The sequence below is a fragment of the Rhinatrema bivittatum genome, chromosome 3 (genome assembly GCF_901001135.1).
Source record: "Rhinatrema bivittatum chromosome 3, aRhiBiv1.1, whole genome shotgun sequence".
Lineage (NCBI taxonomy): Eukaryota > Metazoa > Chordata > Amphibia > Gymnophiona > Rhinatrematidae > Rhinatrema > Rhinatrema bivittatum.
In genome coordinates this window covers 87,113,445-87,130,745 of record NC_042617.1, presented here as the reverse complement: position 1 = coordinate 87,130,745, position 17,301 = coordinate 87,113,445, and the positions used below count along the sequence as shown (strand labels likewise).

The window sequence follows — 17,301 nt, the reverse complement described above, 5'->3', positions numbered from 1 at the left end:
TTTTTTTTTTTCTTTCTGAAGCTGCCTCAGAGCGACGTGCTCGCCCGCACATGCGCGGTAGAGCTGGTCTCTACTGCGCATTTGCGGGCCGTCGGTCACAGGCCATTTATAAGGTAGATTGAAAAGCACAGGTCCCAGTACAGATCCCTGAGGCACTCCCCTGCCCACCCCCCTCCACTGAGAAAATTGTCCATTTAATCCTACTCTGTTTCCTGTCTTTTAGCCAGTTTGTAATCCATGAAAGGACATCGCCACCTATCCCATGACTTTTTACTTTCCTTAGAAGCATCTCATGAGGAACTTTGTCAAATGCCTTCTGAAAATCCAAATACACTACATCTATGGTTTACCTTTATCTAAGTGTTTATTAACCCCTTCAAAAAAGTGAAACAGATTTGTGAGGCAAGACTTGCCTTAAGTAAAGACATGCTGAATTGGTTCCATTTAACCTTGTCTTTCTATTTGTTCTGTGTTTTTGATCTTTAGAACACTTTCCACTATTTTTCCTAGCACTGAAGTCAGGCTAACCGGTTTGTAGTTTCCCGGATCACCCCTGGAGCCCTTTTTAAATATTGGGGTTACATTAGCCACCCTCCAGTCTTCAGGTACAATGGATGATTTTAATGATAGGTTACAAATTTTTACTAATAGATCCGAGATTTCATTTTTTAGTTCCTTCAGAACCCTGGGGTGTATACCATCCAGTCCAGGTGATTTACTACTCTTCAGTTTGTCAATCAGGCCTACCACATCTTCTAGGTTCACCGTGATTTGTTTCAGTCCATTTGAATCATTACCCATGAAAACCTTCTTTGGAACGGGTATCTCCCCAACATCCTCTTCAGTAAACACCGAAGCAAAGAAATCGTTTAAATCTTTCCACAATGGCCTTATCTTCACTAGGTGCCCCTTTAACCCCTCGATCGTCTAACGCAGGGGTGGGCAATTCCAGTCCTCGAGGGCCCCCAAACCTGTCGAGGTTTTAGGATATCCTAATGAATATGCATGACATAGATTTGCATACAACTGAGGCAGAGTGCATGCAAATCTCTCTCATGCATATTCATTAGGGATATCCTGAAAACCAGACTGGTTTGTGGCCCTTGAGGACCGGAACTGCCCACCCCTGGTCTAACGGTCCAACTCACTCCCTCACAGGCTTTCTGCTTCGGATATATTTTTTAAAGTTTTTACTGTGGATTTTTTGCCTCTACGGCCAACTTCTTTTCAAATTCTCTCTTAGCCTGTCTTATAAATGACTTACATTTAACTTGCAAACGCTTATGCTTTATCTTATTTTCTTCTGTTGGATCCTTCTTTCAATTTTTGAATGAAGATCTTTTGGCTAAAACAGCCTCTTTCACCTTACCTTTCAACCATGCCGGTAATTGTTTTGCCTTTCTTAATGCGAAGAACACATCTAGAATACATCGGGAATAAATCCTTCATTTGTGCCCCACCCAGATCCTTCTCTTGATTGCTTACTTTTTTTTTTCTCTCTCTCGCCTTTTTCTGTTCCTTTTTTTGCTCTTGGCCCCTTACCGTACTAATCTATGGATGAAATGGGGCCAGATGATTATTACATCCTGTCATTGCGCTCTAATCACAACTTTGCTTCTTTTTATAGTTATTATCAAGTTGATTACTAAATCAACACCCCTCCCCCCCCCCCTTTCCCCACAAATGCATGATGATAGTATCAGACTTAGGGTGTGCCTTGGCCACCTGCAAATGGCTAGGAATCAGCTTTTATTTCTCTCTGCCCATCCATTTTACAATTGCCTTTACTTGAGGTATGCCCAATCCTTCACCACCTGATCCCATCATTGTTCTTTTCTTTGCCCAATGTAAAAGGCATGGCCTACAATCTACCAGATTTTTTTTTGGGTCAGTGTTCATAAGCTGTCCTTTTCTCTGCCACAATAAGATAAGCAATATAAGAGAAAACATATTCATTGCCAGTACTGCTCACCACTCACAGAGCTTTTGAATCTAGCGTCCAATTTGTTGTATCTGCCTATGCTCAATACCCAAATCCTTGGTATGTGATGCGACCCCAAGCCTAAAAGAGTGTATCCTATAACTCTTGGGGTCCCTGCTCACTATTTCAAGGCAGCTTGACGACATTCTCTGGAACTGGAACTGCAAAAGTGTTGTCCCATCCTTGTGTTTAAAGAATGGACCCTCCCCCATTGGTCTGTTTGTAATCCTCCACCACCCAAACTGGGCATATAGTAATAAAGCTGCAGACTTTGACTTCCCAAACACATGTGCTGGTATAGATTTATTTATGAGTGTGAGGATGGGAGTGCGGGTTGTTGTCTGGCTAAGGTTGTCTTTGGCTCCAGCTTAATTACCTCATAAGTAGTTGCTTTTTGTTTGACCCTTTTGTTCATCAGTGCTCTGCAGACATCACTATCTAATCCCCCCCTCCCCCATCCCTTAAACTGAAAGTCCACTGCTGCTTCTGTCTTGCTCAAATTATCTTAAACTTCATCTCTACATTTTCACCCTGCAGTTGGCTTTTGGCTCTTGTATCCATACAGCATATCCAATACAATTTCCAAGCCAGTTTTACAGAAGCTAGTAAAGATGTGAATATATTAAACCACTGCATTACTCTGGTCCCACTATTGTTTGACAAAGAGCCATTTCTAGTCTCCCAATGCATATCATGAGCTTCCCCAACTTTTAACATTCCTGGACATCCCAAAACTGAGAATTGCTTATCCTCAGCTTTTTGTTTTCACAAGTGCTGACTTCCTGCCTGTCCAGTTTTTCTGAAAGGAGATGGTAGCTGGCTCTGTCAATGAAATCATCCTTGAATTAATCTGTTATCTCATTGAAAGATGGTTAATATTATAAATTAAATCAAACTCCAGAAATTTCAGAACTACACATGTTTTCTTACATTGCCCTTTAGATTATAATTTAACATCAAAGGAACTTTCTCCTCAAGTTTAGCAAAGTGTAATTGAGCTATTATTTTCTTGTACTGTATACTCTTGTATACTCTTGTAGGCAAGTGTATTCTTGTAGGCAAGCTTAGCAAAAAGTTAATTAAATATATCTCATCCTAGCTATATAAATTTTGCATGCAGCATATATTAGTTATATATCTGCTTATACACATATACCTACAACCCCTCTCTCCCTCTAACTACAAACCCCCCTGATGCTTGTTATCAGATTCTTCCAGCAATCCCTAACTGGTGAATTTGCTACTAGTTAGATCTTTTATAAAAAGGTGCAGTTTGTTATTACTGGGGAGCCCATTCATTTGCCTGCCTTTGTATATCTAAAACATCTTCCTAACAATGCACTATCCCTATTAGCAAATTCAGATTATCTGCTTTACTAATCCTGGCTCGTTGCCATGCCCATTCCACATGCTGCTAGTCCACTAATAATGCCTGTATTTTTATTTATTTATTGAGTTTTATATACTGTCATTCGGTTTCGCCATCACAACGGTTTACAAAGTTTCGACGTTTAACAATGTTCAAAAATTCTTACGCTTGTTAAATTCATATGCTTGTTAATATAGTTATCTTATTCATTATAAGCATAGTTTGGTTGTAAATTGTGCAGGTTATAATACGTGTTTTGGATTGGGTCTGCATGTTTTTGAGGACTGATAGTGAGGGAGGATGAAGTATAGAGTCATAGGTTGTTTTGGTAGGCTTTGGTGAACATCCAAGTTTTTAGTTCTTTTTTGAAGGTTTTATGTTATGTTGTGTTCTCAGTTCAGTTGGGAGGGAGTTCCATAGTTCGGAGCTTCCTAGGGATATGGCTCTCTTCCGAGTTGAGGTAAGTTTGTGACGAGCTGGTGGAATTTTTAATAGACCTTTGTTAGCTGAACAGAGATTTCGGTTTGGTGAGTGGAGTTTTATGGATGCACTTAGCCAATTTGTTTGTTTTTCATATATTATTTTGTGTATTATGAATAGTATTTTTTAGTCTATCCTGTATTTTATTGGGAGCCAGTGTAGTGATATGAGAGTCGGAGTAATGTGATCATATTTTTTCGTTCTGTGAGTATTCTGGAGGCTGTATTTTGGAGGATTTGGAGCAGTCGGATGGTGATGAGAGGTAAGTTGAAAAGCAGGGAGTTGCAGTAATCCAGGTTGGAGAAGATGAGTAGTTGGAGGACTGTTCTGAAGTCGTTGGAGGAAAGGAAAGGTTTTAGGTGTCGTAGGGTTAGGAGGTTGTGATATCTGTCTTTGATTTTTGCGGAGATGTGGTTCTTGAATGATAGTTCCTTGTCAATTTTTACTCCTAAGTTGCGGGCATGGGTGACGGGAGATTTCTGACTTTTGATTCGTTATGTTGAGTGTTGGTATATGCGTAGGGTTATTCTTTCTATCCAGCATGATTATTTCTGTCTTATCAATGTTTAGGATAAGTCTCATGTCAGTTAGTAGGGTCTTTATTTTGGTGAGGTAGTTGGCAGTTTTCTTGTAGGTGTCTTCCAGAGAGTTGTGTATTGGGATAAGTATTTGGATGTCATCAGCATATATGAAGTTAAAGGTTTGAGAGGAAATGGCATATCGGGAGAAGATAAATGTTGAAGAGTGTCACTGATAGTGCGGAGCCTTGGGGAACTCCAGTGTCAAGATTTATTTTCTTTGAGAGGGTGTCATTGATTGACACTTGGTAGGTCCTTTGTGATAGATAGGATAAGAACCATTGGAGGGTTTTTTCTTTTACAACACCGATTTCGGATAAACGTTCAATCAAAATTGAATGGTTTACAGTGTCGAAGGCTGCTGATAGATCTAGTAGGACTAGAAGGTAGCTGTGGGCCTTTGTCAAATCCTTTGAGCATGGTGTCGTTTAATGATAGGAGTAGTGATTTGGTGTTTAGTTTCCTGAAGCCGAATTGCATGGGAAGTAGGATATTGTTCATTTTCAGGTGATCACTTAGTTGGGAGTGGACGATTTTTTTCAATAATTTTGGCAATGAATGGTAGGTTGGATATGGGTCGGTAGTTTAGTGGGTTTTCTGGATCCAGGTTGTTCTTTTTCAGTATGGGTTTGATAATTGCTGATTTTAGGCAGTCGGGGTAGTTACCTTCTGTGAGGGATAGGTTCATGATGTCAGTTAATGTTTTAGTAATTGATGGTTCGATGGCTTTGATTGTTTCTATGGGTATGTTATCGATAGGGTGTTTAGCTGGATTCATTTTTTTTTATGATATTTTCTATTTCCAGTGATGATGCTGTATAAAAATTGGTCCAGTTTATTGTTTGATTTGTATTTTTGGGTCTTGGGCGTTGTTGTTGAGGATGTTGCTTATGAGGTTTTTGATTTTTTCATTAAAGAAGTTTGCAAAGTCATTGCTTGAGAGCTTTGAGGTTGGTGATGTTTGGTCATTGGAGGATTTGGTTAGGCAGTGTATGATATTGAAGAGCATTCTTGGGTTGTGTTGGAATTTATTTTTTTTGAGTAGAAGTCTTTTTTGTGTTGTGAATATGTTTTTTGTAGTATGCTAAGTATGATCGGTATGCTTCAGTAGCATGGTTGTATGACTTTGCTCCTAAATTAAACATGGTTGTATGACTTTGCTCCTAAATTAAACAAATAGATATACTTACCCTTGTTTATAAAATTTTAGCCATTGAAATGGTGCTCTCAGCATTTTTCTTTCAAAAAGAGGACAATGATCTTAGAAGTATCCATCTCTTACCAGCCTGTGTGTGTGTGCGTGCACAAATACACTCTCCATACTTATGTTCTCTATTCCTGTAGTTTACCTGATCAGAATGCCTGCAGGGGGGGACCCATTGCGCCGCTACCTAGCAAGTTGCGATCACTATGTTTGGAGATAGGAGAGCCATGCCATGTTGTCTTAACTAGGTTTTGATCACCATGTTGGGTCTTTGCTGGAGCCTGCATCTCTCCTCTAGTCCCTTGCCATTCTGCTGTCTTGTGAATCTGTTAAGCATGTGCGCAAACACACCAAACATACTCACATTCTCTGTTCCTGTACTCCACTTGACCTCTGGGCCAGTGGAGATCCCTCTGCACCACCACATATCCACTTTTCATTACTATGCTGTGTCCCTGCTGTATCCTATATCTCTATCTAGTCCCCTGCTGCTCCACTGTATGGTGAATCTCTTGTGTGTGTTTGAGCATACACACAACATCCTCATATTCTCAGTTGCTGGCAGTCCAGTAGTCCACTTGATCTCTGGGCCAGCGGAGGCCCTCTGTGCTGCCTTTATATCCAAGCTACTCCTCATTTCTCTGGATCTCTCTCAGGTCCCTCACTGCTCTTCATCAGTCTGCACCTCTGTCTGGCTCCTCACTGCTCTGTGTCTGGCTGGATCTGTCCCAGGTCCCTCACCATTCCTCTTCTGTCTGCATCTCTATCTGGTCTCTCGCTGTCCTATGCCTTGCTTTCTGATCTCTCTCTTCTTTCTGTTCTGAGACTCTTGCTTTTTCTTTATTCCTTTACTGCTCCACAGGTTCTAATGCCATGTAGTGAAACTGTAACTTCAGGTGGCAATTGAAAAAACACCTTTTGTCCAGTCTATATTGCATGTCTGCTCTAGTTCCATAAAGGTATGTGTTACATATAAAATCACCTTATCCTAGGTCGTTTTAGTTTTTCTTAATGAGAGCTATTACTTTATAGGCCATCCAGTGCACTGGATAGCCAGTTGCTATTCATCCGATTCACATGGCCCAGTTTCCTGGTTATTTAGCACTGCATTTTCGGTCACAAATAAAAAAAATATATATATATCAATGAACTGACAACAGATCGAAGGTTTCTGGAACTTTAGAATAGAGGTTTTATTTGTACTGCATGATTATATGATTTTGAATGTTATGTATAAATAGATTTTATGTATTAACATTAACATTATTTCCCCTGTTCTGAATCAGGTTTGCACCCTGTTCTTGAGATCTCCATGTTGGTACTATACTGGGATCATCATACTCCTCATTCCTTATAATCAGTGCCTTGGTGCCCTTATACTTCATGAAACAAGCAGGATTCCCAGCTGTCCCTCTAGAAAAGAAACTGCTGTTTCCTCTGTCTCCTTCTGTTGCCATTTGTCTACCCATGCCATTTTCTGCCTCTTCCCACCTTACCTATTTGTAACCACCTGTGCTTGCTATGCTAATTGTCCTAGCCTCCCCCAACCCTTGGCCTGTGTTCCTCCTACTATTGTTCCTCACTACAGGGGTCCCAACTTCTAGCAGTTGGGATTCCGCTTTCAAATAAAAGTAGGGGGAGGAGGTCAAGGGCAGCAGCTGAGTTTTGTGCTCTTGGCCACCGCAAGTGCAGATCTCTGTATTTATTTAGAAACATCTTGCCCTACCAGTGAATAGGAGGTTGGCAGGGAGGGGGAGGGAGTATCTTTTTCTGCAGGAGTAGAGATCAACTGCTGTCCTAGCTGCATCTCCTGTGCCAGCGGTGTGATACAGAGTGCAAAAGTTGATGCTGACCCTTCTCAGCCTCTTACAAATTTCCCTCCATCTTTCCCTACATGGTCCCCCGTCTCTACCCTAGCTCTCCTCTTCCTTCACACCTCCCAGCGCTGGCTCCTCCGAACTCATCCAGCACTCCCGCTCTTTCACCCCTCTCTCTGCGGGTGCCTTTCCTGCTTTTCTCCTCGCCCTTCACGGGCCGCCACTCCCCTCCTCCCCCCCCCCCCCCGACTCTTCTTCCTCCGCTCCCTCCTCGCCCTCTTCAGGCTGCCTCCCCTACGCACATTCCTACCCCCTCCTCGCCCCGTCACTCTTCCTCCTCCGCATCTCTCTCCTCTGTCGCTGCTACACTGCAGCCCCCCTTCCCCCTCCCAATCAGGCCTGCGTCTTGGCGGATGGCACATTTTTCAGTCAGCCGGGTGCCAGGGCACCGATGCAACTCGCGCCGGCAGGGACGGAACAGTGGGATTTCCCGGAGAGGGGGTGGAGGTGGGTGGCTGAGGGGATGGTGATGATGACAGCGGCTCTCCCGCAGTTGGAAAGGAGATGGATTGCGGCGAGGCACGTCGATGATGACTGCAGCAGCCGCCGCTTTTGCCAGCACGGGAAGAGACACGGGACGCAGCTGAGGGAAGCGGAGGAGCCCGCGGTAAGCGGCAGGGGCGCCGAGCTGCCGCCCAGCGGACGGACGGACGGACGGACGGACAGTCAGGGCGCTGCGCCACGCGTCTGCCTCAGCCATTGACAGCTGGGGAAAAAAAAAAAAGTCTCCATCCTCCCCACGCCCACACCTGATAAGAAAAAAAGGAAAGGAAATGAACTCCTTCCTGCTGGTGATGGTGAGGAGGGGGAGGCACAGGCACTGAATTGCAGTGAGTGGGGGGTGGCGGGGGAAACGCTGCCATTGTCACTGAATTGCAGAGCAGCAGATCCTCTCCGCTGTGAGGACATTTTGTGAGAAAGCCTGACTGCGATAAAAAAAGGCGCGCAAGCAGATTGTGAGAGGCAGAAGCCGAGGCCGTCTGATGTCTGCAGGCAGCTCTGGCTCCTGAGGGCTCCCAGGAGCTGGTGGTACACCCCCCCCCCCCACCCCCTTCACAGAGGGATTTCCCCCTCCCGCCTCCAGACCGCAGATAGCGCAGAAGAACTGCAGAAGGGAGAGCCGGGGGCGAACAAGGCAGAGCGCTTTCCTGAGGCGGAGAGCAGGGCACAGCTCCTGGGGAGGGGGAGCTCCTTCCTGAGGCGGAGAGCAGGGCACAGCTCTTGGGGAGGGGGAGCTCCTTCCTGAGGCGGAGAGCAGGGCACAGCTCTTGGGGAGGGGGAGCTCCTTCCTGAGGCGGAGAGCAGGGCACAGCTCCTGGGGAGGGGGGGCGCCTTCCTGAGGCGGAGAGCAGGGCACAGCTCCTGGGGGGGGGGAGCTCCTTCCTGAGGCGGAGAGCAGGGCACAGCTCCTGGGGAGGGGGAGCTCCTTCTTGAGGCGGAGAGCAGGGCACAGCTCCTGGGGAGGGGGAGCGCCTTCCTGAGGCGGAGAGCAGGGCACAGCTCTTGGGGAGGGGGGAGCACCTTCCTGAGGCGGAGAGCAGGGCACAGCTCCTGGGGAGGGGGAGCTCCTTCCTGAGGCGGAGAGCAGGGCACAGCTCCTGGGGAGGGGGAGCTCCTTCCTGAGGCGGAGAGCAGGGCACAGCTCCTGGGGAGGGGGGGAGCTCCTTCCTGAGGCGGAGAGCAGGGCACAGCTCTTGGGGAGGGGGGAGCACCTTCCTGAGGCGGAGAGCAGGGCACAGCTCTTGGGGAGGGGGAGCTCCTTCCTGAGGCGGAGAGCAGGGCACAGCTCTTGGGGAGGGGGAGCTCCTTCCTGAGGCGGAGAGCAGGGCACAGCTCCTGGGGAGGGGGGAGCGCCTTCCTGAGGCGGAGAGCAGGGCACAGCTCTTGGGGAGGGGGGAGCGCCTTCCTGAGGCGGAGAGCAGGGCACAGCTCTTGGGGAGGGGGGAGCGCCTTCCTGAGGCGGAGAGCAGGGCACAGCTCCTGGGGAGGGGGGAGCACCTTCCTGAGGCGGAGAGCAGGGCACAGCTCCTGGGGAGGGGGGGAGCACCTTCCTGAGGCGGAGAGCAGGGCACAGCTCCTGGGGAGGGGGGAGCACCTTCCTGAGGCGGAGAGCAGGGCACAGCTCCTGGGGAGGGGGAGCGCCTTCCTGAGGCGGAGAGCAGGGCACAGCTCTTGGGGAGGAGGGAGCACCTTCCTGAGGCGGAGAGCAGGGCACAGCTCCTGGGGAGGGGGAGCTCCTTCCTGAGGCGGAGAGCAGGGCACAGCTCCTGGGGAGGGGGAGCGCCTTCCTGAGGCGGAGAGCAGGGCACAGCTCCGGGGAGGTGGGGAGGTGGGGGGGGGGGGCTCTTTCGGCAGGACGCGGTGATGGGGAAAGGCTCCTGATGGGAGGGAAATGTTATGAAACCGAAGGAGGAGTGTGGAGGGTGACAGTGGGGCCGGCGCAAGATTCATCGCCCTCAGAGGAGACTGAAAACTTGGCGACCTCGAGGCCGGAGGTGTGAAGGTGTGGAGAAGTGGCGGTGGAGGGAGGGGAGGGATGGGGGGGAGAGAGATGCTGGGTGAGAGGAGTGCAGGGGAGCAGTAGTGTAGTTGAAGTGGGGGTGGGGGGCGTTATGCGGGAGTAACTAGGAGAGCGGGAGGGGAAGAATTGCAGAGGATTGGAAGACGGCGAGGTCGGGGGTGGGGACGTGGGTTCTCCCCTTTAGACTCGGCCAGTTCTTTGCAGCTCCCTCCCGGGCTCCCCCCCCACTCTCTCTCTCTCTCTCTGGAAGGGCAAAGGCAGAGAGGGGGGTGGGGGGCGCGTGACGATGCCGACACGGTACCGAGCTGCTGCTGCTGCTGCTGCTCTCTGTGCTGGCGACGGCTGCTGATGCCTAGTACATTGCTTTTTTTTCTGCCGTTGATCCTATTGGATCTAGATAACATGCTTGCTACCAGAGCAGTTCTGGGTGTGATTTCGCACCGCACAGCTTCTTCCCCTTGCCTTTACTGCAGCTCTTTCAGTCATGCGATCACAGCTGTTTCTCTCTGTTTCTTTCTGTTATGTACAGGCTTCAGCGGCCGTGGAACCATCTTGACAGCCAAAACAAAAAGCAACCAGCCATGATGTATTGAGCCTCTTGCATGGATCTCAGCGTGGGGTAAACCTATTTTGGTTTTTTTTTCGCTTAAAGATGAACCTTACAGAGACGATGACAGACTTTGAAGCCCAAAATCACCACAGTTATCTGAACAGTAGTTCCTCCTTGTTCCAGACGGAAAACGGGACACTGAGGGACATCCAGGAGATCATCCACACAGCCACCCTGGTCACCTGCTCTTTCCTGCTGGTCATTATCTTCTGCTTGGGCTCTTACGGGAACCTGATTGTCTTCTTGTCTTTTTTTGATCCAGCCTTCAGGAAATTCAGGACCAATTTCGACTTTATGATTCTCAACTTGTCTTTCTGTGACCTCTTCATTTGCTGTATCACTGCGCCTATGTTCGCCTTCGTCTTGTTCTTTGACATTGGCAGTAATGTCCCGGAGGCTTTCTGTTTTACTTTCCATCTCACCAGCTCTGGATTTATCATCATGTCCCTCAAAACTGTGGCTGTGATAGCCCTGCACAGGCTGCGGATGGTCCTGGGCCAGCAGCCCAATAGGACAGCGTCTTTCCCTTGCACCCTCATGCTCACTGTGTTTTTGTGGATTACAAGTTTTACTTTGGCAACTTTGGCTACCCTGAGAACACGCAAGTCCAGAATTTGCCTCCCTATGTACAGCTTGATAAGTGGCGAGGGGAAAATCATACTCTACTTGTATGTGATTGACTTCACCTTCTGTGTGGCAGTGGTGTCAGTCTCTTATATTATGATAGCCCAAACACTAAGGAAAAATGCTCAAGTGAGAAAATGTCCCATTATTACGGTAGATACTTCCAGACCACAGCCTTTCATTGGCTCTGGAGTGGATGGAGTTCAGTGCACTGTCCCTGCACTGTACAGAAACCAGAACTACAACAAGTTGCAGCACATCCAGACTCATGCCTATACCAAAACACTAAGCCAGGTGCCAGTGCCAGTCAGCAGACTACAGCTGGTATCTGCCGTCAATCTTTCCACTGCCAAGGACTCCAAAGCTGTAGTAACCTGCGTGGTGATTGTCCTCTCAGTTCTAGTTTGCTGCCTTCCTCTTGGAATCTCCTTAGTGCAGGATGTTCTTACAAGCAATAGCAGCTTCATCCTGTACCAGTTCGAACTCTGTGGATTTACCCTGATATTTTTCAAATCTGGTTTAAACCCTTTCATCTATTCCCGTAACAGTGCTGGTCTTAGAAGGCGAGTCCTTTGGTGCATCCAGTACGTAGCCTTGGGTTTCCTTTGCTGCAAACAGAAGACTAGACTGAGAGCCATGGGCAAAGGCAGTCTGGAAGTCAACAGAAATAAGTCATCCCATCATGAAACCAATTCTGCTTACATGTTGTCTCCAAAACCTCAGAAAAAGTTTGTGGACCAAGCTTGTGGTCCAAGTCATTCTAAAGAGAGCATTCTGAGTCCCAAAGGGTCGGCTGGACAGCAGCAGTATGCACAGAGCAGTTCCACTCCCATTAATACCCGTGTAGAACCTTATTACAGTATCTATAATAGTAGCCCATCGCAGGAAGTCAGTACTCCAAATAGCTTGCAGCCAGTAAACTCTACTTTTGGATTTGCAAAATCATATATTTCTATGCACTATCACACTACTAATGAGTTAATGCAGGACTATGACAGCACCTCAGCTAAACCGATCCCAGTTCCCTCTGTTTAACATGATAGATGCCACCTGAGCTGTTGACAACAATCCACCTGGTTTTCTCTTTCATGTTTAATAATACTTGTTTTCCCTAATCACAAAGGTACAGTGTTCAATCTTTTTATTATTTACACTTGGTAGGCTGCCAACTTAATTTCTATACAATCATTGCCACTCACTGGTATCGAGTCAAACCTTCAAGAATATTTCCATTGTGGTATTTTCTTAATCTAAACTGCACAGAAATAAAGGGGGGGGGGGGGCACATTATTTCAGATATTTGTTCATTAACTGTATATTCACACGATTATATTTTGTATGCCTACATCTTCTGTTGAAAAGTTTGATTAGGTGCAGGAAAATGTTTGTCCTTGATCCTGTTCTGTGGCACAGCATAAACTGTAACCGAAACCAGTCCAGACTCTTTCTCAGCATTATGATTTGTCAGATGAAATAGTAACTGTATTTATTTTTCCCAGATTCACAGCAGTAAGACTTTGCAGTGAGGTGGATGCTAAGGTTGTACAGTGTGCTGATTAGGGACTGAAGATTTCTGGATCTCTTGGCTGTGGAAAAGGTTAAACCTTGATTTCCCATAGATGGTTCTTGTCAGCAAGATCTAGGCTTCCTTGCGCTTATATTTGGGAAGGTCGCACCATTTCATGCGAGGAGGAAAATACTGTCAAAGGGAATTTGCATTGCAATTAAAATGTTACCAATGTCTGCTTACAGGCATTGTACATAATTGTCACACCATATCATGATTAACCTTTGACTTCTGCCATAACTTCAAAGCCTAGTTATATGTATTAAGTTACTATATGTGAATATTGCAATATTTTACTGCAAAGACAATTGCCCCTAAGTTTAATTATTTTATTAACAATTATTTTATAAACAATGCTGCATGTGCAGTGTTGTGTTTATTTTTCTCTGTGCTTTTATATAAAAGTCTGGGGTGTTCATTCATTGTTTTTTTGTTTTGCTGTGATTAGTGTGCACTAAAAAAGTATTAACTATGCATTAAATCAAAATAGTGCACACTATATTGAAATAAGGGCGAATTTTAAAAGCCCTACGCGCGGCAAATCCGGAGATACTGCGCGCGACTGGGCGGCGCTCGCGGGTTGTGTGGATTTTAAGAGGCCTGCAGTCATGCACATATCTCCCAGTAGGCTGATAAAAAAGGTTTGGCGAAAAAGGAGTGGGATGGGGGTGGGGCATGGGCGGGCTGGGACCGCACCCATGAAGTCAGTTACACGCCCTAGCACGTGCCGGGATCCCACAACCGTGTAACTTGCTTCTGCTATGGACAGCGTGTGAATAGTTAAATTTAAAAAAAGAAAAGGGTAGTCAGCGGGGGTTTAGGGGTCAGGGCTAGTAGGGTAAAAAAAAAAGGGAGGGAAGTTAGGTAGGGGGTTTAAGAAGTCTGCTCCTTTACTGGGGCGAACTGGATGGGAACTGGGAAATAGGCCTATTGCATCACCGCGTGTACCTACTAAAATCCGCCCCCCCTTATGCGCTCGAAACGGGATTTGCACCTACCTGCGCGCAGGTAGCCTGTTTTATAACATGCGCTCATAAACGCACGCATGTTATAAAATTGGTGCGTCCATGTGCGTGTCCATTTGAAAGTTACTGTCATAGTGTGCATTAAATTGAAATAGTGCACACTAATTGGAAATTAGTGCCCAGTGCAAAATTTAATGTGCACTAAAAAGAAACAAAACAAAAAATAACAAAAATGGGAAAAAAAAAACAAAAAACTAAAACAAAACCCCCCCAATCATTTTTGAGTGCACATTCCCTTTTTAGGCCCCATTTTCAAGTAGTGATGAAAATTACTTATACTTTGAAAATTAATAGGAAAAGTGATAGCAATGGAAACTGCTGTTCTTTTTTCCACCTTTCTTTATATAATATTAAACATTTTCAACTTAATCTCAAGCTATATTGTTTGGATTTTTAAGGAAAATGACTTGTTTGTCCAGTGCTGTTTTATTAAGGCAATGCCAGTGGCATATTCTGCGCTAAATTCAAGGCTTTCATAGGAAGTTAATGCTGAGGCAAAGCAAGAGACCTTCCTGTTCCTTTTTGCTTTTCAACTGATGTTATTTCCACTACACTAAAAGTTAGAACTCAGTCGAAGCTGAGCTTTTTGTGATCCAGCACTGAAACCATTTTACACTGAGGCATTGCTGCAGCACAAAGACAGTATGGTTTTAGACTATAATGGAAGAGCTGCAGGCTGATCGGCTCAGCTTGACACAGCTTCCCCCAATCAGCAGCCAGCTTTTTAATATAGGTCTGTCTGTTTGGTAGTTTTATGACTGAAGTTTGTTCAGATTGCAACAGTTATGAGTCTTCTGCTATCTAAACGGTTTAAGTAAAACCTGCATGGTGAGGTCAATATTCAAAGCGCATTCACCGCTCTTTAACACAGAAACATAGAAATGACGACAGAAGAGAAGCAAATGGTTCATCCAGTCTGCCCAGTAAGCTTATGGATGTATCTGCTGCGCTGTGTAGGTTACCCCATGCTTATCAGTTTCCCAGACGGTAAAAGTCAGTGCACTTGTTGGTTGCCAACTGTATGCAATTCCCCAAAACACTTGCTGTTGAAGCAGAAAGCAATGTTTGAGTTCCATCAAAGTATCGGGCTTATTGGTTTATGGTAGTAACTGCCACATCAGCAAGTTACCCCCTTACTTATTTGTTTCCCTGGATAAGTGGGACTTATTCGGCTAAGTAGCAGCCATTGACTATGCACCCATGTTCAGTGGCTGCCGCTTAGCCGTACAAGGCCTTTATATGGCTAAAATGTATGCACAAAAAAAGTGGGCATGCATTGGATGGATTGGGGGTGGAGCGAGAAAAATGTATAACATATGTCTAACTACCGATATTTTTACTTAGACGTATAAATGTACGTCTAAGTTTAGACGTCCCTTAGAGCAGATCTGATTTAGGTGGGGAGACTTATCCGGCGCGATGTGCACATATACGCACACATTCAGCAACTTCTCTGTGCCACTGAATATACATCATAACTTAGTTGGATAAGTTATATCCGGCTAAGGCCTAGATTTTCTAAGACACCACGGCGGTGTGAATCGCGTGGTACAGAGGGGCAGGGGCCGGCTTTCGTACCCAATAGCGCCATCATAAAAGGTGGTACTATTGGGCGTGAAATAGGCAGAGAAAAGGGTTCTTACCTTTTCGCTGTCCCCCATGTCTTTGCGGCATCCGCCCCAGTGCCGCCCCGACTCCTGTTCCGGTCTTGACACCGCCCCTTTTTAGTGATCGCAAGCGAAAAGTGACTTTTCACATGCGATCGCTTTGAAAAATAACCCCCTAAGTTACTTAAATGGCCAGCTTTGAATATTGACTTCTATATGTTTAGGAGCTAGCTACTTTTTGGATTAACTGAGTTTTTGTTTTTTGTGTGTGTGTGTGTGTGTGTGTGTGTGTGTTTTACAATTTCTTTTAATTGAATAATTCAGTCTACAAGTGATGCAACAAGACCCAGTTAAAGATTAAGCACTAAAGAAGATGAATGTGCAGATTGCCAATTAACTGATATAAAAATCAACTGAGCGTATTTTATATGGGGAAGACAATTTTCAAAGTGATTTATCAGGCAAAAAGCATTTTGCCTACATTAATGGCTATTTGAAAATTGTCTTTCCTCAATGTGGCTAAAAGTCTGTGGGTCAATATTCAAATCATTTTGTCTAGCTAAATTCAGGCTTAGCCTTACAAACCGTGGGATTTAAAAATCCTTCCAGGCTGATTGCCCCTGACATAGCAGGACACGTTTTTAGCTAAAAACGTATCCAGCAATGTTAGGGGAGGTATGGAGATGTTTCAGAGCGGAGTGGCAATAATTGACTACGTTAGTCAGATAAACGCCAATTGTCAGTGTTATGCAGCTAAAATATAGGGTCATTTTTCAGCTCGCATTATGGTGTTTTCACATGCGTTAAGGCATTTTTGCATGCGAAAAATGCCTTAAAGCATGCGAAAAGCACCATAATGCATGGTGCGATGCTAATTTTTAAAAGGGGAGGAGTTGGGAGTGGGAATTTTGTAAAAGCGGGCTGGCTTCGCAAAGTGCGAAGCCAAAACGCATGATATCGCAGTTTTAATGCCGAAAGTAACTACAACCTTTTCATTAGCATTAAGCTGTGCAATATGCCCATAATGTAAATTGTAATTTTTTTGCAAATTCTGTTTTGGGCATTTTTAGGCTGGGGAAGGGCCTGAGATGTGGGAGGAGAGAGAGAGAGACTATCTAAAAGGCCCTTCTAGTAGTTAGCTATTTATGCTACTATAGGAGGCCCACCTAGTAACTAGTAATTCCCTGTTACTAAGACCACCAGTCTCAACAATACGCCCTTTACAAATATTACAAAACACTGCGGCTAGGATACTAACTGGATCAAAAAAGAGTGATCACATTACTCCCATATTGCAAAAACTTCACTGGTTACCTATAAAATATCATATACAATATAAAGTATTCTGCATCTTACACAAAATTATCTATGATGAACAAATGGATAGGTTAAATACAGCAATTAGACTACATAAACCCCAGAGAAACCTGAGATCAGCTAATAAATGGCTTCTAATAATACCATCAGTAAATTCAGCCCATCTTAGTAAGAAAGAGAAGACTCTCCCTGGCTGGCCCAAAACTTTGGAATGAACTGCCTATGGAATTAAGGATCCAAGCATAGAGAAAATCATTTAAAAAGAATTTGAAAACCTGGCTTTTTGGAATTGCATTTGGAGGGACTGACTGAGAGCTATTTTAATACTATTTTAATATTCAATTGTGCAAGATAATTAGCAGTTATAATATTGTGCAAATAAGTTACCACATGTACTCACATAAGACTCTTATAAAATAGCAACTTACGTGTGTACTTCTTAGCCCCTCCCCAGAAAACAGAGTTGCTTACCTGTAACTGGTGTTCTCCCAGGACAGCAGGATGTTAGTCCACACATATGGGTGACATCTTTGATGGAACC

General features: G+C 45.2%; 1 protein-coding gene across 2 annotated transcripts; it reads left to right on the top strand.

Annotated features, from left to right (window-relative positions):
- The first annotated feature begins 7,953 nt into the window (after window positions 1-7,953).
- Window positions 7,954-13,618, top strand: LOC115086933 (probable G-protein coupled receptor 75). 2 transcript variants are annotated; one of them, XM_029593430.1, is made up of 2 exons: window positions 7,954-8,096; window positions 10,540-13,618. In XM_029593430.1, exon 2 carries the CDS (start codon window positions 10,663-10,665, stop codon window positions 12,277-12,279), a length of 1,617 nt encoding a protein of 538 aa, XP_029449290.1. In that variant the 5' UTR covers window positions 7,954-8,096; window positions 10,540-10,662; the 3' UTR covers window positions 12,280-13,618. The 2 variants fall into 2 exon arrangements, with proteins under 2 accessions (XP_029449290.1, XP_029449289.1); XM_029593429.1 differs by lacking the exon at window positions 7,954-8,096 and adding an exon at window positions 9,857-9,992.
- Window positions 13,619-17,301: the final 3,683 nt, after the last annotated feature.

Coding starts and splice junctions, on each gene's coding strand:
- LOC115086933 (XM_029593430.1), top strand. CDS start 10,663: ATGAACCTTACAGAGACGATGACAGACTTTGAAGCCCAAAATCACCAC.